The 20,359-nt window shown below is 31.6% G+C and overlaps 1 protein-coding gene across 3 annotated transcripts in view; it reads left to right on the top strand.

The window, feature by feature from the left end:
* The window catches only part of LOC118188566 (ubiquitin-protein ligase E3B), an 83,370-nt gene that overhangs the window by 10,497 nt on the left and 52,514 nt on the right, over positions 1 to 20,359 (top strand). For all 3 annotated transcript variants that reach the window (XM_035359029.2, XM_035359027.2, XM_035359028.2), the window contains exons 6-11: positions 1,280 to 1,384; positions 2,975 to 3,074; positions 3,208 to 3,376; positions 9,854 to 9,959; positions 18,134 to 18,254; positions 18,376 to 18,410. In XM_035359029.2, the coding sequence (XP_035214920.2) occupies positions 1,280 to 1,384; positions 2,975 to 3,074; positions 3,208 to 3,376; positions 9,854 to 9,959; positions 18,134 to 18,254; positions 18,376 to 18,410 (636 nt within the window). The remainder of the gene's footprint in view (positions 1 to 1,279; positions 1,385 to 2,974; positions 3,075 to 3,207; positions 3,377 to 9,853; positions 9,960 to 18,133; positions 18,255 to 18,375; positions 18,411 to 20,359) is intronic.

The raw sequence follows: 20,359 nt of genomic DNA, 5'->3' as shown, positions 1-20,359 counted from the left end.
TTGCAGGGTGCACTTGATCTGCCAGTATATTTAGGCATCTCATGGCTATATGTTTACCCTTGAGGAACACCAGGGCACCACTTCCATGCCAGCAGAACATGTCCCATATCATGATACTCCCACCAGACCCTTGCGCAGTGTGAGTAAGGCAAGATGGATTCATGGCTTCATGGGGTTCTTGCCAAATTCAATGTCTTCCATCATTGCAAAATTAAGGTATAACGTGATTTGTCCAATCACATTACCTATTTCCTATCCTCATATGTACAGTGTCTTCTCAACCAACACCACTGCAAACAAATTCTTGCATGTTGAGCAGAAATGAATGGTTTTCTCACAGGCACCAACTATGCATTCCTATCCTCTGTAATTCTCTGTGCATGATTCAAGTTGATATCTGTTGGGAAGTGCCTTGGTTGATGATTTGTGTTGGTTGAAGCACGTTAGAGTCCCTGTTCTGCTGTACAATGCGTCGGAGATGATGCTGACCATTGTGTTGGAAAACTGTGCTCTAACCACAGTTATGTCATCTAGAGAAGGAGTGTGGGTTCTGATTCCAGCTTTTGAAAACCTTTGATATGGCTGCTTCTAAGAACCAAGTGAGATTTTCCAGCTTTGAAATCGAGACTCCTGCTAAATAAATGGGCACCTATAAAAAGCCTTTTTGAAATGATGAAAGATCTGCCGTTTTTTCCATTTTACTTCATTCATCATGAAAAGCACTCTTACACCTTACTTATACTAGCATTTTAACCACATGTAACCTACGTCATAAAAAAAAATTGCAGACTTCATCCCTAGCACACATTCAAATGAAAATCTGAAATGTTTTTTATTCATTGGCCAGTGTGTGTAGATACTGCTCTATTTGGCTACCTTAGGCTATCTTTACAGCATCATATGTACTGTTCTGTTCACAAATAAAAATTTTAAAAAATATTTTATTAACCCTTTGGTCCCATTATGATTCATTTTGACAAAAAAGGCAAAAGAAAACTATGAAAGATCAAGGGGACTCTGTTTAGCAGAATGATGATTAAAAACAAAATATGTAAATCCATGTGTACTTGAACACATGTTAGGTGCATGCGTGCTTGGTATTGTCATATTTACTCAAAAATATGATTATTCCAACAGATGAAATTAGGGGTTTGGGATCTTCAGAAAGTACCAAAAAATTTTAAGATAAATTTCAGTTCGTGTTAGAATAGTGAAATGTTTCTTGAATTAAATTCTGTCATTATTATATTTTTTAAGTTTGCTTTGCTTTGCTTTACAGAAAAGCTACATTTCAGTAGCTTTCAATAAAGAACTTGCTGTAGCCTGGATACATCACCTGAAAACATTATTATGGCAGTGTTGTTTGTATTTGAAAACTCTGAAGGTAAATGTCAAAATAAAAGACTCCTAATTAATATGTAATTATTAATTATAAGTAATGTGTTTTACGTAATAATTTAATCCAAGAATTGTTATTGTTAATGACTATTTAATTTTATTAATAGAAAGTTATAATTGTAATGATCTTTTAAGAAGTATAAGATTCATTTTCTTTATAATTAAAAAAAATATATTTTATGTATTTATTTCTTTCAGTTATTCACATAGAATCAAAAATGTAAAATCTTGTAGATTTCTGTAGACATGCATTCATACTGGTATATAAGACTTTATTATACCTGTATCTGTAAAAGTACAATTTGTAAAAACTAAAATCTTGAAATAAAATTTATAGCATATAATAATTAATTATGCAGCAAAATAATGAATAGTTTCTTTGAATTTATCAGTATTTTTTTTTTTTTTTCTGTTTATACACAAGTGTGTTCTACATTTGAGCTACTGTATGTCATTATTATGTCTTATGTCAAACTGTGGTATTAAGTCTGTTGATTCGAAAAGTGTCTCATAGAGCTGCAAAATGTTTTAGAAAGAAACCTGGTATGCTAGTGAGCCTGGACTGCTTAATTTAATTCTGATTTCCTGCTAAAGCATCTAAACTGTATTAGGTTTTATGTAGTAGTCTAATATTTCAGGTTGTTTAAATAGCTTCTCAACCATAAATTCAGAATTTGGGAAATTATTGGCTTGGAATTTTGGTATTTATTATTATGGATTCCATTTTTTAAACTGAAAGTTTGTGCCAGGATTATTCTCAAGATCATGTTTACTTCTCATGTACACTTTGTGGATGTTTCCACAATGCTTTTAATATGGCACTGAGACATTTTCTTGTTTGAAAGACTTTCTCTACGTGAACCCCGACTGTCTATTGGAAAGTTCAAAAAAGGAAATAGTTAACATTTGGTTTATTTAGAGCTCTTCATGTCATGAGCAAACTACAAAGAGTCCTCATTAGAACTGTTGTCATCATTCAGGCTTTATTTCAATTTATATTCTTGTATTGGTTCTGCTGTATGACTTATTCTTAGAAAATTAAGATTTAAAATTAGTTCTTCAGTATTGTTAATTGCATATTTGATTGAACTTATTTACTGCATGTATGAAATATTTTAGTTTTAATTATTATTAATTTAATTAACCTGAAGTGTCTTTTGGAAGTAAAATCGTACTTAATTACTATTACCAAGAAAGCTTTTGCATATGTAGATAATGTATAAATAAATAAATTTGGTGTAATTATACCATTTCAAATGCTTTTTTATCTGGAAGAATGTTTTATAATTTTAAATAGTATCAAATATTATTAGTTTTCAAACATTAATGCTTTTCATGTAACTGAAAATATCTTAAAATGTATTTGAATACAGATCCATTTAATTAAGGAACTTTAAAAATATTAATTCATATTTTTCTTTTAGTTCAGAATTATTTTTTTTTTGAAAATTGAAAAATCTCTTTTTGTGTCCTGTAAATTTTTTTCTATTATAAATTCATAAATAGCTTGAATTAAAAGTGTCACATATGTTTCATTATTCAATGTAAAGTTATGCTTTTTTTCCTGTTATTAAAGCCTGAGTGGCCTCAGGATATAAAATCTCTGATGTTGTTTCTGCATATGCTAGTTTCATTTACAAGTACAGGGACGTGGAAAGTTTTACATAGCAAGCAAGGTAATATCCCTTTAAAAGGCATATTTAAAACTTTTTTTGTTTGTTCAATTTTATTTTTCTAAAATTTGATGTATGTCTTGTTCAAATAGTTATATGTGTAATTTATTGTAATTTAAATATCTTTTGACTTCAGGAGAAGCCTTGAAACCTGCAATGCATCAGCTGTGTGCTAATATCATGGGTCATTTAGTAACAAAAGGTCTTTATTCGATTTTACAAGCAATTTTATTAAAAGGTTTGGTTCGTGTAAAACCTTGCTTGAAAAGAGCTACTCTTCTTGCCATCACAAATTTGTCAATACGGTAAAAATATATTATTTTGCTTGTTTTAAATTCCAAACCTTTTTATTTAACTATTTTTATGTTTTTAAGTCAGATTTCTAAAATTTTATTAGCATCTCAAACTTCTAAAAAAGGATTAAAAATTGTGACATTTTTATTTATTGTGAAATTATTATTTAGGAAGGATTAAAATTAATAAAAGCTTTAGTCTAATATATTTTATGGCCATCATTATGTTTATATCAATGACCTTGAAACAGATGTTAATCTGATCCCTTTCAATGACATTTTTTCTTGGGGCAAAAAAAAAAAAAAAATATATTGCCAAAAACCATCCTCACTCTGAAATTTGTTCATCAAAAGTGGAAAAAATATGTTAAAAAAGTAGATCAGATTAATATTCAAAAGAGTAGAGAAATAAGATTAATTATGAAATTAGTCTTATTTCCCTATGACTATATAAACATAATATGAATTTTGGTCACCAGACACACACAGAAAGGGCATAAAATCGTTTTCTTTATTAAATATGAAATCATCTTGGTTAGAAATAAAGCACCTTGATTAACTGCATGATGTCAAAAATTTAATCATGGATCAGACACACAAAAATGTCGTAAAATAATGTTCTGTTTTAAATGTGATTGCGTCTTTATTTGCAGTAGAGCATATTGGGGAATTAAGTTTTATGTACATGTATGGTATGTTTACATACCTATGTTTTTTAAGTTTAAATCCTTACTTTTTTATTTTAAAATTTAAAATATGCTTATATTTAATATATTTACATGTTGGATGAAATTCCAAAGACTAGAACGATGTGGGCTGAGACTACATGTGAGAAAAAGAGAAACAGTATTATGAAAAATTCTCTAAGCGGAAAAAGTTATTTTACTACATCTGTTTCAGGATCTTTTATTGCAACATTCATTGAAAGATAGAGGAGGACACTTTGCAAATTATAAACATTGTTAATTAATTATTAGTTAAGGATAACAATTTATGACAGCATTTTCATGCAAAGAATTTTTTAATTTAACTATTTCCTGAATCAGAATAACTTTTGCTTACATGTTGAATGCAGATTGCTGTAAAAAAGGTTTTTTGTTTTGTTTTGTTCAAGAAATTTTTTCCAGTGCACAGGAAATGCATACATTCCTGTGGAAAAAAATTCTAGTGGTCATGTGCGCACTCATTCACACACTGCCTGGTGCACCTCTTCATTAAAATAATATTTCTTTGTTCCCATCCTCCCTTTGAGTGATCATCCAAATATGTGGTAATCCCTTGGGGCGAGGTCTGGTGAGTATGGCAGATGTGGAATAGTATCACAGTAATGGTTGCAACTACTATCTGCCACATAAATCATGCCATTCCTGAATTTCGTATTCCACTTGTACATTTGCTGCTGTGATAAACATGCCCTACCATACTAGACTTTCCTTCATCAATGGGTTTCAATAGGTTTCAAAACTTCATTGCTCAGAAAACGTATGATGATTCATTGGTACATGTCACAAATGAGGCAGCCATTTTAAACTGATATTGTGGCAGCATTTACCTTGTCTGCAGTATGCCGCCACCTGATAAACATTCTTTAAAGCACTGTTAACTGTACTGCCAACTTACAGAGCAATGGCATGGGAAATTGAATGTTTATTATGTTTTTAAAGTTTTTGTTTGACTTCCCTGTGTAGTGTTACATCATCTTTGCAATAAATTTTATTTTGCATTATAAATTGTAACATATATGATAAATTTCTGCATTATTCAATTGATGCATACTTTATTATAAAATATATATGTACATCACATACTTCAGATGCATTTTTAAGCTCAGGAAAACCACTTATATTTTATAAAAGCATTAAATAAATCTTCTATAAGTATGTTATAATGTTATTATGGTAGGGCATGTTTATCACTGCAGCATGTGTACAAGTGGAATACGAAATTCAGGAATGGCATGATTAACCGCTTCCCTTACACAGTTTTTTGAAAAAAATTGCAAAAAAACATCACATTTTTTTATTTTATTATTAAGTACAAGGAAACAAAACAAAACAAAATATGTAGGTTTTAAGTTGAATTTTTAATATTTTACAGGTGTTAAAGCATTTAGTTTTAATATTAGTTTACTATCCCGAGTTATCTCGGGCAAATGGACAAAAGTTAAATATTAGTCTTTGTATGATAGTTTTTGAAACAAGGGACAACACAAAGTGATACCTGACATTCTCTACACTGGTATCTGGTCTCTTTTCTTACTGACTTACCTCTGGAATCTCTTTTACGGGAGCACAGAGTACACTGTCTCGTTGGATTTGATTTTTTTTTTTTTTTTTTTTTTTCAGTAGCAGGAATAACATCTGGAAGATGCCTTGAGATTAACCTGAGTGGTGAAGGACTAATGCTGGGTCTTCCTGATGTGGCAGAAAACTCGTCACGATGATTTTCTGAAATTAGTGTTTCAATCACTTCCATTTTAAATTGTTTAGGTGATCGTGAACCTCCTGCTTTACAGTACAAGATGTAGGAATTCCATAAGGCCAAATCCAATAAATGGAAGAAAATCTTCTTATAATACTTTTTCCCTCTTTTTCTGGGTGTAGAATAAGCAGCTAAATGCTGGTCGACTTTATCTACACCCTCCATTTTGTCATTGTAGTCAACTACACATTTAGGCCTGGAATTTGTCTCTCCCTGTTTATTTGTCACATCCTGCATTTCGATCGTATGTATTGTGGAAATTAGACTAACATCCTTCTTATCTTTCCATTTCATTACAGTTACTTTCCCTCTTTGATACCCAATAATTTCTCCTTTTTTCAATTTTTTTGTCTTGAGATCTCGGGGTAAATCTTTTCTATTCAATTGACGTGTTCCACACACATCAGTCTTCCTTTTGACTAACGTATCAGCCAAACCTGGTGAGTTATAAAAATTGTCCATGGTAAGGCAATATCCTTTGTCCAGCAGTGGTTTTGTAAGAGTCGTCACAACTCGGGCTGACATAGGAAAATCATCGAATGAATTATCAAAATTAGTTCCCTTCCCACTGTATGTCATGGCATTCCACACGTACCCACTCTTAGATTCGCATAGTAAGAAACTCTTGATTCCAAATCGCGCTCTCTTCAAAGGGATGTACTGTACCCACTCGAGTCTTCCTTTATAAAGAAGTAAACTTTCATCTATTGTTATGTCTCCTTCAGGTATAATCGCACTCTGAAACTTCTCAAGTAAATGTTGCAGAATTGGCCATATCTTATTTAGCTTTGGACAAGGATGTGTACTTGCATCATATGCATCATTGTTGCTGAAGTGCAAGTTTTGCTTTATCTGACAAAATCGTCTGTATGACATTCCACAACTGATTATTACTCCAATAATCTTGCAGATCTGGTTTTTTTAATAACACCTTGGAGAATATATATTCCCAAAAAAACTCTTACTTCATTTTGAGAAGTAGAACACCATGGTTTTGAATGCAGTCTACGAGCATGCTCTTCTGCATATCGATTTGTTTCAATTGTAATAATGTCAATCAATTCATTATCAAAATATTTATAGAAAAATTCCAAAACATTATGGATATCAATATTGAACTTCATACCTGCGTTGGCAGTAAAAGCAAAATGACCAGGTGCGGGTGGCAAGTTCGTTTTTTCAATTGTACACCATTGACGAACTGCCGGCAAATAGTCTGAATCCGAATCACTTGAACTGTCATCTTCAATAAGACTACATTCAGAAGAATCACTTCCACTATTTTCTATGTCCACCTCTTCATTATCACTATCTGAAAAATCATCGCTGTCGCTATCTTTCATCATCGCAATTATTTTGCTTTTTTTTAACTTTGTACATTACTAACCCACAAGCCATCATATACTATACAATAGGGAAACTCGTGACCAATCTCGCCAAAAGAACCGCGAAATAAACAAAACTTGGCAAACTGCCAGTTAAAGCTGAATATTTCCTTTCGTTTCCTCCAAGCCATACGTTTAAAAAAAAGAAACCTACAACTAGAAGTATATGTCTTTCCTCATGCACTGGTCAGTATAGATAATAAAGGCAATGCAATTTACAGTACAAGCAGCACAGTTTACAGTACAGGCCATGATAAAACAAATAAAACCATGATATAACAAATCTTACTGACAAATTCTGCTTCACCCGAGTTTTCTCGGGATAATAATTAGCTGCAATATATACGATTTCAAGATAACTCGGGATAATCAGGCAAGCAGTTAAGAACTTGATAGAGTAAACTTTATAAACTAGAGCTATGGTTCTAAATGTAAAGTATTAGATAAAACTTTTAGGTATATGCCATGAGTTCAAAAAAAACTTTTAGGTATATGCCATGAGTTCAAAAATGGCAGAAAATAAACAGGTGCAAGCTTGTTGATTTCCTTGTAAAATTTATACAGTTTTTATCACTTTTTTGTGTTTATGGATATTAGTAATTTATAAATGCAAAATTTAATGTGTATGTATATATGTTTTATTTTGTAATAATTGCTTATATGGTATGTTAAAAAGGTGGCTATGGTCTTTATTTACTTAACCTGTTAAGCACTATCATCCTGCGTTGGCACTTGCCGTAAAACTTACACATTTCCAGATCATAGACAAGTGCAATGAAACTTTAATGGCAACAAAGAGTATTGCCTGTACTGTAAACTGTGCTGCTTGTACTGTAAATTGCATTGCCTTTATTATCTATACTGACCAGTGCATGAGGAAAGACATATACTTCTAGTTGTAGGTTTCTTTTTTTTAAACGTTTTAAACATATTTTTCATGAAAATAATTTCAGTATTGAGGATAGGAGATTTCTTTAAAGATAAAATCTAATTATTGTGCTTTCTGGTTATCCACACTCCCATGAAAAGTCAGCAACTCCTTAACAACTTTGTGAACTGGCAAAGAACATTTGTATGGCTGTTTTTACGGCTCATAGGTACTGTTCTGTTCATGTATAGTATAAAAAAGAAGCATTTTATAAGAAACAACAAGAAATTTTTATGGAAAAGAAAAGTCGGTATAGTCAATATTTACAGTTTTACAACTAATGTGTACTAGTGAGCAAAATGACCATTAAATGTAAACATGTGAATATGCATGTACTCAAATGTATGTGCTGTATGCACGTGCATGGATTATTTATAGTCATATGTATACTTGAAAATACACCAAAAATGGGCAATTCTACTGAAAATTAAAGCTGGGAGTTTGGATAATCGGAAAGGAGCTCAATTTTTAGCGCTTTTAGAAAAAAAATTTCAGTCAGAAAAAAAGTTTTAATTAATTTACAGCAAAAAGTCTTATATTTATCTTTCAAAATTTTTGGTACTTTGATTATCCATCCAACCCTCCTGGAAAGTTGCCGTCATGATCGAGTAATTTTTCACCAACCTAAGACACAAAAAACAGCAGCTATTTTTCAAAAATAGTGTCATACTAAGAATTATATTAAACAGCAATGACCTAGCAAAATTAAAGTTATGAAAAATATCCACAATATAATGCTTACTTGTCCATGTACACAGATATACACGTGTCTGTTTTAGATTAAAAAACACCATAGAATTGCACAAACTGAAAAAAAATCAATTGTTTATGAAATGCAATTTCATGGAATCTGAATTTTTGCATTCTGTGCTATTAGGCAAAATGCCATATTTTGGAAGAAATCCAGTGCTTTATTTTCTATAGCCAGCAAACTCCACAGTTCCATTATAATTCCTTGAAAGAAAAAAAAAAAGGTCAAACTTGTCAGTTGTTTATCAGAAGTAGTACTAACCAGAAAAACTACCATCAAATTTGAAAAACTGAAATCTGCATTAGTGTGCGTGTAATTGGGTTGCCTATCATGGCAATATCGTGTGTTGCGTGGTGAATTCTTTTCAAGATTAGGCAGCTAATCAGAAAGTATAAATTTTTCTAATAAGTATTTTTAGGTGAGATGTACGTCATTTAATAACAAATACTATTTGACCTATGATGAACAATTAATTCCTCAAAAAAAACAGCTTTTATGTATCTTTGTTGCTTTGCTTACATAAAGGTATTTTATATCAATACCAGACTTGCAGAAGTGATCTAAGTCAGTGTTTTCTTTCTGGTATTTGCTTGCTTAGATCATTTCTCCTTGAATTTTGTATATAGCAATATAGAATGTTTTGTTTATATTAAAAGCGTAATAAATATTTTCCTATTAGGAGCTTTTCTTGTATGGAATTATACAAAAAAAATTATTTTTAAAAAATCCTTTCCCTTGGAATGTTGGAATTCTGTCTGTTGTTTTAAAAAACATTAAAGCTAGAAGTACATGTCTAGAATCAATATATCAAAAATAGAAACATAACCACCTTTTGCAAACATTATGTTTATGTAGAGAAATAAAGTTAGCTCTTTTCCATTTGTGTGCTGAGAACTTTTTATTATGATTAAAAATTGTTACAAATGAAATATTTTCTTTTTCAGTCCTGTAGTGTCTTCGCAATATTCAAATAATTTGATGAACTTGTTTCTTCTTCATATAATGTCTGTGCCAGCACTTATTCTGCATTTTCATAATTCTGCTCCTGAGGTATATTATTTTCTTTTGTGTGTTTTAATTAAAGCCCCATAGAAACTTGATAAGATTTTTGCAAACATGACATATCTAATTTTAAAAATTGTTAATTGTAATTCATTAACTCTGTGCATGTGGATTTTATTCATTCTTGAAAATACAGGATGATTTATGTGTCTTCATTTGTTACTACTGATTGCATGGAACATTAATTGTGATGTTTAAGATTTTTTTAAATAAATGTGGAACTTAAGACTTTATATGTGTTGCACCGAATAAAGCTGTGGAAACTATAAAATTCATATTTAAAGAGCATATTTTTTATTAATTTTAATTTGTTTGTAAAATTTTGTGAATTACATGTAAAAAATTTTGAGAAAAAGATAATTATTATAAAAATTAATCTGTGTTTGCAGATTAGGGTTTTAATTTTATTTTTTTTATATTTAATAAATGTTTATCTGTTTCTTATAAGCATGGCTATTTCTTATTGTAATTCCAAGGAATAAAAATGTAGTACACATTAAAAAAGTGAAATTCGTTATTAAATAGGAATACAACATACATTAAGTTAGAAATTTATATGTAAACATATGATATGAGAAAAACTATTATAAAAATAGTAAACGTGTGTGGGTTTGATTTTTGATTGTATTACATCTGATCATTTGAACTTAGTTTATAATATAGAGTCAAAAGTCGTTAATCCGGACTCGTCGGGACTTCGGCGATTCCGGATTATCGATTTTTCCGGATTATAGATCATCAGTTTAAATCTCGAAAGATGGCATGCAGAAATTCTAAAATTAAAAATATGAAACCGTAATTTATGAAATAAAGAACATTTATGATCTAAAGGGTATCAAAATTTGCAAAAAGAAAAAGCTTAATATTTATTTGTTTACTTTATTAAACATTTCTTTCAATGTAAGTTGTTTAAGTTTTGCTTCGTTTCATGTGATAATACTTTCTCTTTAATTCTATTAAACAGACATAATTTCTTGTTCAGTTACAAAGTTCCACTGTTCAAGTCCTATAATTGCTGTGTCGAGAACACCGACTAATTTGTCTATCGAAATTTTTTCGTTTTCAATAACCTCTGTCACTTTCTTCGCTATCCGAAGCGAATTATAATGACGAGGAACTTGTTTTAAATCATATCAAAGACAGGGCATATCGAGATGAAATACTACATTTGGTAAGGAACTGTAAGCCAAATAAAATAAAAACATCTGCGCTGAAGATAAGGATAGTGCTGACAGATCAACTTCCAATTCATTACGCGCCTGCCACGGCGTCCCTCCCCCCCCCCCCCGCCAAGCAGTGTGAAATTGATAAACAGATTTCGGATTTCAAAACATACTTTCGCTTTAGATCCTTTACATATTAACAAATATATATCGGAAATTCTATTTGATATAATCGAAAGTTTAAGCTTACTTTTATAAAATTGCTCTTACAGTCTACAAAAAATAATAAGCCGGATCCAATTCGAAAATTAAGGAACAACGCAATCATCAACATTAACTGAAATAGATAATTAGATAATTTTAGCTTATACATCCATTATACATAAAACGTGCACAGGAAAACGTATTCTGCACTTGCGCACACTCATATGCGCAGTCGTAAAAGGTCTTACGCGCACGCATAAACGCCTATGCGCATGTGTCAACACGGCGCATGCGCAGAAAGTTTTTAGTTTTGAGGTCCGGATTATAGATCATTCCGAATTATGGGTGTCCGAATTAACGACTTTTGACTGTAGTAACTTTTTCACTACTGTGTAATGAAAATAAATGCATGTGTTTTATATGAATCATATGCAAAAAGTATTTTAAAATGTTTATTGAAATAGAAAAATTTCCAATACTCTATTTTAGCATCTTCATATAGTTCTTCATATATGTTATTACAGATTTATAATTATTTTTAATGATATTTATAATCAGTCTTCCTCCTATCATCTGCAAATATTGTAAGATCATTCATCAGTATGTGAGTAGATACATTAAATGATTTATTTCAAATAAAATTGTTAGTTCTTATACAAGGGGTGATCAAATGAAAAGGTACGAAACAACACGGTGGGTACAAATGTACACTTTATTCAAAATATACACCATAGGCCTAAGCACAATGATCCCCCTGATGAACAAGCTGCAGGATTTCTTGTTCCCAGAATTCCTGTGGCAGTGACGAGACCCAGTACTTCACAGCGTCCTTGAGTACGTCGACGGAGTTGAAGCACATCTCTTTCAGGTGTTTCTTCAGTGGACCAAACACATGGAAATCACAGAGCGACATGTCCGAACTGTAGGGCGGATGGTCCAACGTCTCCCATTTGAACTTGTCCAGTTCCATGTGTGTAACTCTGGAGACATGTGGACGTGCGTTATCATGGACCAGAACCACACCCTCCGTGAGCAGCCCCGGTCTTTTGTTCTTGATGGATCTGCGTAGGCGTCAGAGTGTCTCACAGTACACATCAGAATTAATGGTTTTTCTGTGCTCCGGGAATTCCACAAGTAACGGACCTTGAACGTCAAAAAAGATGGTGAGCAACACCTGCCTGCCGACAGCACGGCTTTGAACTTCTTAGGGAAAGGTGACGATGCATGCTTTCACTGCATGCTGTCCCACTTTGTCTCTCGCTCATAGTGACGGCACCAGGTCTCATCATCTGTGACAATTTGTCCCATGAAAGTGGGGTCTTCCTGATACCGAAATAGATGTTTATGCAGTTCCTTTTGCTGGTCGGTGAGCTGCTTCGGAACCCAAGCAGCACAAACCTTCCGATATCGCAACCTGTCGTGAACAATTGTCCACACAGTTCCATAGCTGACATCCACCTTCACCGCCAACATTCGCAGTGTGACACACCGATCACTTCTCACTAGGTCGTCCACCTCGTCGATGAGATCGCTCGTGATGACAGTGTTTGCCTGGCCTAGTATCGGGTCATCACCCACACTTTCACAGCCTGCACGAAAACAGGCACTCCATTTTCTGACAGACTTGCCAGAGGCGCATTTCTCCCCGTAAACTGTCGCCATCCGGCGATGAATAGCTGCCGGTTTCTCACCTTCCACTGTCAGAATTCGGATAACACCTCGCTGCTCCTCTGTCATCGAATTTTGCAATGCAAACGTCATCCTGTCCTCATACGGACAGCCGCATCATTTGTACGCTGCTTGTGATAAGAACCTCTGCTCTCTCCTGCGCAGACGGCGCCCGTGCATGCTCCGATCCCAGTCAGAGACTCCAATCGCATCCCGAGATGTCTCGCTTCATGGCAGAATATGCAAATATTTAACAGTTACGTTTTTACGTCATTTCGTACCTTTTCATTTGATCACCCCTTGTAAGAATAATTGCTGCAGTTCTCAGTTTTCAAGAGTATTTAACTAATAGCTATATGTAGTAAGGTCAGAAAATGTGAATAGCTGTGTCCTTCAATGTCATAACAGGGTTCGTACAGTCCTTAAGAGTCCTTAAAAGTACTTAAATTTTTTGGAATCGATTTTTGGTCCTTAAAAGTCCTTAATTTTGGCCAAAATCAGTAGAAGGTCCTTAATTTTAATCATCTGAAATTTCTGTCTGTTTTTACGACTGCCATTTTGAGTGTGAATTAGCATTTTGGAGGAACATTTTTGGCGATTCACTGACGTATATGGTTATCTTTTGAATGGGTTCATGGGTTATAATTTGTTTCTATTTTTAATATAAATGACGGGATACTCGAGTTTCTAAGCAAGAAGTGAAACATAAGCATTTCGAAATTCATTTATTGTAACAAAGAGCTCTTAAACAATTTTCACTTTTGGGAAATGTGAATTCTTTTATTAAACGGTTCTAAATTTGGCAACTTGTCAACATTTTGGCGATTTTCAGACCAGTTTCCATAGAAAATTTTTAATTCTGAAATCAGAATTTTTCGACGATTTTTTTAAAAAACATTATAACTTTGATAAATAACATTAAAATAAAACTATTTTATTTTCTGCTGTTATATTATAAAGTTTTATTTTGGCAACTTATTATACAATATTTTGAATCTGAAAAATAACAAGGTATAATGCTATAAAGCACAATTTATGAAACAGCTGTTAGCAAAAGCAAAACTCTATGTAATTAATTAAAAATATCTTCTTTTTAATTTTTTCATAGTAAGCGTTTTTCCCATGTAATTGTCTCAGAATATTCAAAATTTTCAGAATATGCATCAGTTTCATCTATAAAAGTAATTTTACACTTTTTCCTCCTTTTTTTTTTTTTTTTTTTTTTTTTTTCCCCAAAATATTTCTGTCTTTTTGATGTTACAGAATTGGTTGGGATAATTTTTCTTTAGTATTTTTGACATTGCAACTTGGAAAATTTAGAAGGATTTGAAAGCAAGATTTATAGACCCACAATTCTAGAAGATTAAAGAAATATGTGACAAAGTGAAAAATGTCTTCATGGTATCAACGCGTAATGGATGTGTTTTACAGAATGTTTGCGATGAATTTCTTACTTTTTGGAGAACGTCTGGAAGAACAATGAAGACATGAATAATATTTGAGTGTTTTATTCCTGATACTAGAATCTTTTTCTTAACATGTTTATCTTCCCTTTATTTTCTCTACTTTTCACTAGACACAAGCATGGAAAATATCAAAAATGCTTCTAATCGTATCACTTGGGCAGGCATTATAGAAAGGGATTTTTTTATTAATACAAAAATTGAAAACTTAACAATTTCAAAGATCCATCTAATATGTTTTAATGCATCATACACAGAGCTATGCATCATACACATTTTCCCATTTGATGCAATCTCTGTGGATCCTAAATTCGACTGCATAGTGCCTTTCTAAATTCTGCTTCCAATGCCTGTCTAAATTGTAAAAGTTTTGCCATTTCTAGATTTTGTTGTTTGGTGTGTCACTAAATTCTAAAAATTCTGCCACATCAGCTCTGTAATCGGCCTTTACCATATATATATTTCATATTTCTTCTGAATTCCATATTACTAAAGAAATTAAATTATTCACTTTTTCTATACATTCTAAATGCATTTAGTGATTTTATAAAAACAGAAATCCTTAATTAAATCCAAAAATTCTAAAATGAAAAAGAAACATGCTAAAGAAAGAAACTGAATACATGAAAGAAAATTCTTCTTCAAAGATACGTGCAGTTATTATTTGTAAATTACACAATTGTTTATGATTTCAACCCTTACTATAATTTTCTATTTCTATTTCCTCATATGATAGGGTTTCTGAGCCAGATTAAATTAAATTGTATAATCTTTGACCACTAATCCACATTTTTAGTTTGAATTTGACTGTTCTTGTTTAATTACGTCACTGTGATTGACTTTGTTAGCATCAGAACATGCCTTTATGTTTGTTCTAAGTTCTTTTTAAATAAGAGGCTTATTTAAACCTTTGTCCGATATTGTAGTTACTTTCAGACATAGTGATAATTTGCTTCACGTCTATCGGGGCTTTTGGACTATTTAACTTTTACCAGATCAAGTAAACCCTCATAGGTACATTGTGGAGAGGTTGACAAATTAGGAGATAAAGCATGCAGAAACTAGCAAGAGCATTGGTTTGCATATTGAGACAAATCTCTAATTATTGTTAGAAAATATGCTTAAAGAGAAGGAAATCAGTATAAACTAGCCAAAATGTTTGGGAAGGCTTCAAATTAAAATGACTGATAAATATTTTGTTGAGTGTTGTTGTTAAAAAGCATAAATGTTTTGTAGCTTTCAATGTGTAATTATTCTAATATCGTTTAAGAATCAGTGTCATAAATAACATGTATTTTCAACTGTGAAATTTTATTAGATTTTGATTTTAATAGGGCTTTTTTAACAAATATTGTTAAAAAATAAAATTAATAGTGGTCATGTAAATCCATGACTAAGTTTACCTATTTACCTAATTTAATTATTTATAACTAAGTGCTTACCCTTAAAAATTATCTCTATATATTAAAGCGAGTTATTGCCTATCATTAATACTCACTGTGGTCACAAGATAAAACACAAAAATGTAGAAATTCAAGTAAAGCTTATTCTTTGCATCTAGTGAGATTTAATACAAAACAGCTTATCACCTCTGGTGCTTTAATGGCTTATTGGAACCTGAAAGTATATTAACTAGGTTACAACCCCTGGAACTCTACATGAAGCTATGACACTAACTGCATCAGAGCCTGACTAACTTTTAACACTTGCCAACCGTGCCTACATCATGCCTTTCAGATTTGTTCTAATCAGCAGGTCTCTCTCTAGACAAGCAGCAGCGGTGATAACATTCAGTCTTTTATTATGAAGAATGCTGATTATGATATTTCTCATTTTAACCTATGCCGTTTGACATAAAATCTACCTGCTATTTACTAAACCTCTAGACAAGCAGTTCTCAAGCTTTTGAGTAATGTGTACCATCTGAATTATAATTGAAAACCTTTAGTACCACCAAAGTACCACTACTACCACCACTCGTGAACAAAGCTCAGATTGCATCAATTTACGAGTGTTAGAGAAAAATCTCAATCAGGATATTGGGGTTTTAATTTTTTAAATAAATAGTTAAAAATACTTTGCTTCTTTGTGTACCACCTATTTTTTCTTGCGTACCACCGGTTGAGAACCTCTGCTTTAGACTGACCAAGTATGTGACAAAATAAGACATAAAAAAATCAACATAAAGCTAACTATTAGCAAAACGTAAACGTCACTTATTTTCTTTCAAATATGTCCAACCTATTATAAATGCTACTTGTAAAATAATTAATGCTACTTGATAAACTGCATATTTTATTCTCAAACTTATTAATAATTATGTTTATTAATTTACATTTGGTAATAATGCATACTACTTATGGATCTATTTTATTTTTAGGATGGTATTAGAAAAGTGAAATTCAGGCATAGAATAATAGTTTTAATTGAATTTAATCAGTTCCCATATGCACATAGGTCCTTAATTTTTTTTTTTCATTAATGGTCCTTAAAAGTCCTTAAAAGTACTTAATTTCCGTGTGCAGAAATGTGTACGAACCCTGCATAACTAACATGTTTTAAAAATGTGTCAACTGCGAACTGTGACATCTTGTCCAGCAATCATCTAGTGCTTTTTTCATTTCTGTTAAGAGACGTGGCAAAATGGACAATGATACCTTCTACATAAAAATGTACCTGCATATCTGTTTATGAAGTTCATGGAGTTTTTTTGCTGAAAATTGTGCTAAGATATCCCCACATCCTTTTTTCCTCCCTAACTTCGGATTTTTTGCCTTTCCACTTTTAAAATAAAATCTGCAGGGATGCCAGTTTGGGTTAATAGTTAGGTAAAAGTTACATCAATTAAGCTATTATTGATGATTACAAAAGATGGCTTATAGCAGTAACTGTACAATTGTTGGCAAGTTTATTGTTGCATAGCAGAATGGTTTTGAAAGTGGTTATTGTTGTTTCTGATGCTCTTTTGTCTGATCTATAATCAGCCCAATCCCACAAAATTCCTCATGAGAGGTAGCGTAAGTATATGCTTGCCATTGACCATACAGGTGACAGTGCGATTTAGCTCAGTTTCACCCCCAATTTTGATGGAGAACACCCTGGGGGAATGGGTCCAAGGGTCTCCCACTTCTCTTTCTCTACTTCCAATCTCTCGAGAGGACTTTTGGCTTGCCTCATATTTAGAGTGCTGTCATGACACACAGGCACTATATGTTTACAAACATCCATGAATTCTGCGGGATTCAAACTTGGGCCCTTTGGCATGGCTTCGGCAACGCTAACCACTATACTGGTTGGGTGGTAAAAAGTGGTTATGCATTGATAATTTAAACTATTCATTGTTAGGAACTATATGCCATGTCCTTAAACTTGTAGTTTGCTACCTTATGTATATGGGTATCTGCTACATTTTGTAGTCTTTTCTAACATTTAAGATTTTTCTTGTTTAATCTAATAATTAATTTTTAAAATTTGAATAAGTAAATTAGAAATTAGATTGCTTTAAATATTATTGGCTTTTGAAAATTTATTAATGTGTTATTGTATCTTTATTAATTTTCAAAAGCCTATAATTTTGTATAACTTGTATGTTTATTAATTATTAAATATGTATTGTAAATATCTTATTAATCAATTATGTAGCCAGTTTTGTATCTTTTTCTAGTGCCTGACAATATTTTCAAATAATGAAATGTTCAAACATTCTTTGGATTTACTTGTGTCAGAACAAAATACTAGGATACTATTTAATGCTTTAGAAGGAAATTATGCTCTTTGTCTGATAGGTTAGTCAAATTTAATTCATAATTTTCATTCTTGTAATTTTCTATGCTGATGTATATTGCTAAATATTTTTGTGTATGTTTCATTTCTGCTGTTATTTACTGATTTTTAAAATAATTTCAGCTAATCTTATTCATTTGGGCCATTCTGATCTTGAAGTAAGTTTCTTTCACATAAATTACATGCTTTATATAAAAATTGATTGTGTGCGTGGTGTTTTTATATATAAATGCATCTATTCTAGTTAAACTTTTTTTTTCCTAATAAAACGTATATAATCATTATTTTTTAAAATTTGTTTATCTTTGCATTCAGTAATTTGAAAAATCTCTCATTTCGCTGCCTCCTTTTGAGATAAAATTTTTTTAATGACCTCTACACTTTATATGTGTAGGTGCATACATATAAAATTTAATTAATGTTATATATTTGTATATAATTAGCATAAAATTTTAATTGCTTTTGCAGCTTATTAAGATAATGTGTTTAAGATTTATTACTTTGCAAAAACTATCAATGCAATTAATACATAACATAATATTTAATTTTTTTTTAATTTCATAATACAGTACAAAGTCCGTAATCCGGACTTATCGGGACTTCGGTGATTCCGGATTATAGATCATCAATTTAAATCTGGTAAGATGGCATGCAGAAATTATTAAATCAATTAAAAATATGAAACTGTAATTTACGAAATAAAGAGCAATTATGATCTAAAGGTTATCAAAATTTACAAAACAAAAAGCTTAATTTTTATTTGTTTACCTTATTAAACATTTCTTTCAATGTAAGTTGTTAAAGTTGCTTCACTTTTTGTGCTAATACTTTCTCTTTAATTCTATAAACAGACATAATTTCTTGTTCAGTTACAAAATTCCACTGTTCAAGTCCTGTAATTGCTGTGTCGAGAATACCGACTAACTTGTCAATCGAATTTTTTTCGTTTTCAATAATTTCAGTGTCACTTCCTATCAGAAGCATGCATGGGTAAATGCTTTATGCGGATGTGCGCATTAAACGCACATGCATAAGTTTGTGGCTTTGAGGCCGGTTTATAGATCATTCTGGTTAATGGATGTCCGGATTATGGACTTTGTACTATGCTACCATTATAATAGTAAAAATGATTCAGTACAGTACTGATTATAACAAACATATTTTAATACCTTATGAATTATATAGTTACAAAGATATTTTTTTAATTCTTCATAAATGGGATAGATTGGCTTAATGGAAGGTATTGATAAATCATATTAGGATACAGATTTGTCAACAGAAGTCTCAAATCATCATATTCAGCAATGTTTTAATGCTTTCTTTGTTTCATCAAAAGTTTACATACAACACTGAATCTTCTTTTCTCTAAATTTGATCAATTGAAAGTTTGAATACATCTTTTTCCATGTATCTTGCTTCAACTACTTTTGACGATTGTTCTTTCATAATAAATCAAATGGTATGTTGTAACATGAATAAACTATTCTTTGTTCACATGAAATACTAAGGCTGTTTGCACATATTTTAGATAATTTTTATTGTATTTACGGAAATATTTTACCTAAAATTTTTGTGTTTTAAATGTTCCATTTGATAACCCTTATTCTTCACTCTCTTTCTAAACTGTAATTTCCAAGACAATAAAGCTTTTTTTAGTAGAGGAAGAGGTATTTTATCCCATTCCTTTTGAACAGTTTTCCAAAGTCCAAGGAGGATTGTAGGTCGACATCCGGATAATCCACTTTTTAAAAGTCCAAAAAGTGTAAAAATCCGTGGATGATATATTAGGAGATTTAGTAGAGATTTGATTAAAGGGTATGGTCTTGATACACATTTCTTGTTCCATTTTTTTCCAGGAAATTAACAACGGATTTTGACATGTGGCTGCTTGCTTTGTCTTGATGCAATTCTACTGATTGATGGCACTGTGGGTTAAGAGAAGGTATTTCATATTTCAAAATTGGGTATAAAATATGTTTCTGATAATATGTGGATTTGACCTTAACAGTTTTCTTTACACTCTTTAATTTTTATTTGTCATATTAAAAACCAGCAATAATAATAATAAATCCCTTTGAAAAACTTTCTAACCGTGTTCTGACAGTTT

The sequence above is a fragment of the Stegodyphus dumicola genome, chromosome 7 (assembly GCF_044657685.1).
Source record: "Stegodyphus dumicola isolate Sdum_Otavi_A_Nest chromosome 7, ASM4465768v1".
NCBI classification, from domain to species: Eukaryota; Metazoa; Arthropoda; class Arachnida; order Araneae; family Eresidae; genus Stegodyphus; species Stegodyphus dumicola.
Note: the sequence above shows the minus strand (reverse complement) of the source record. Positions and strands in the feature narration are given on the sequence as shown.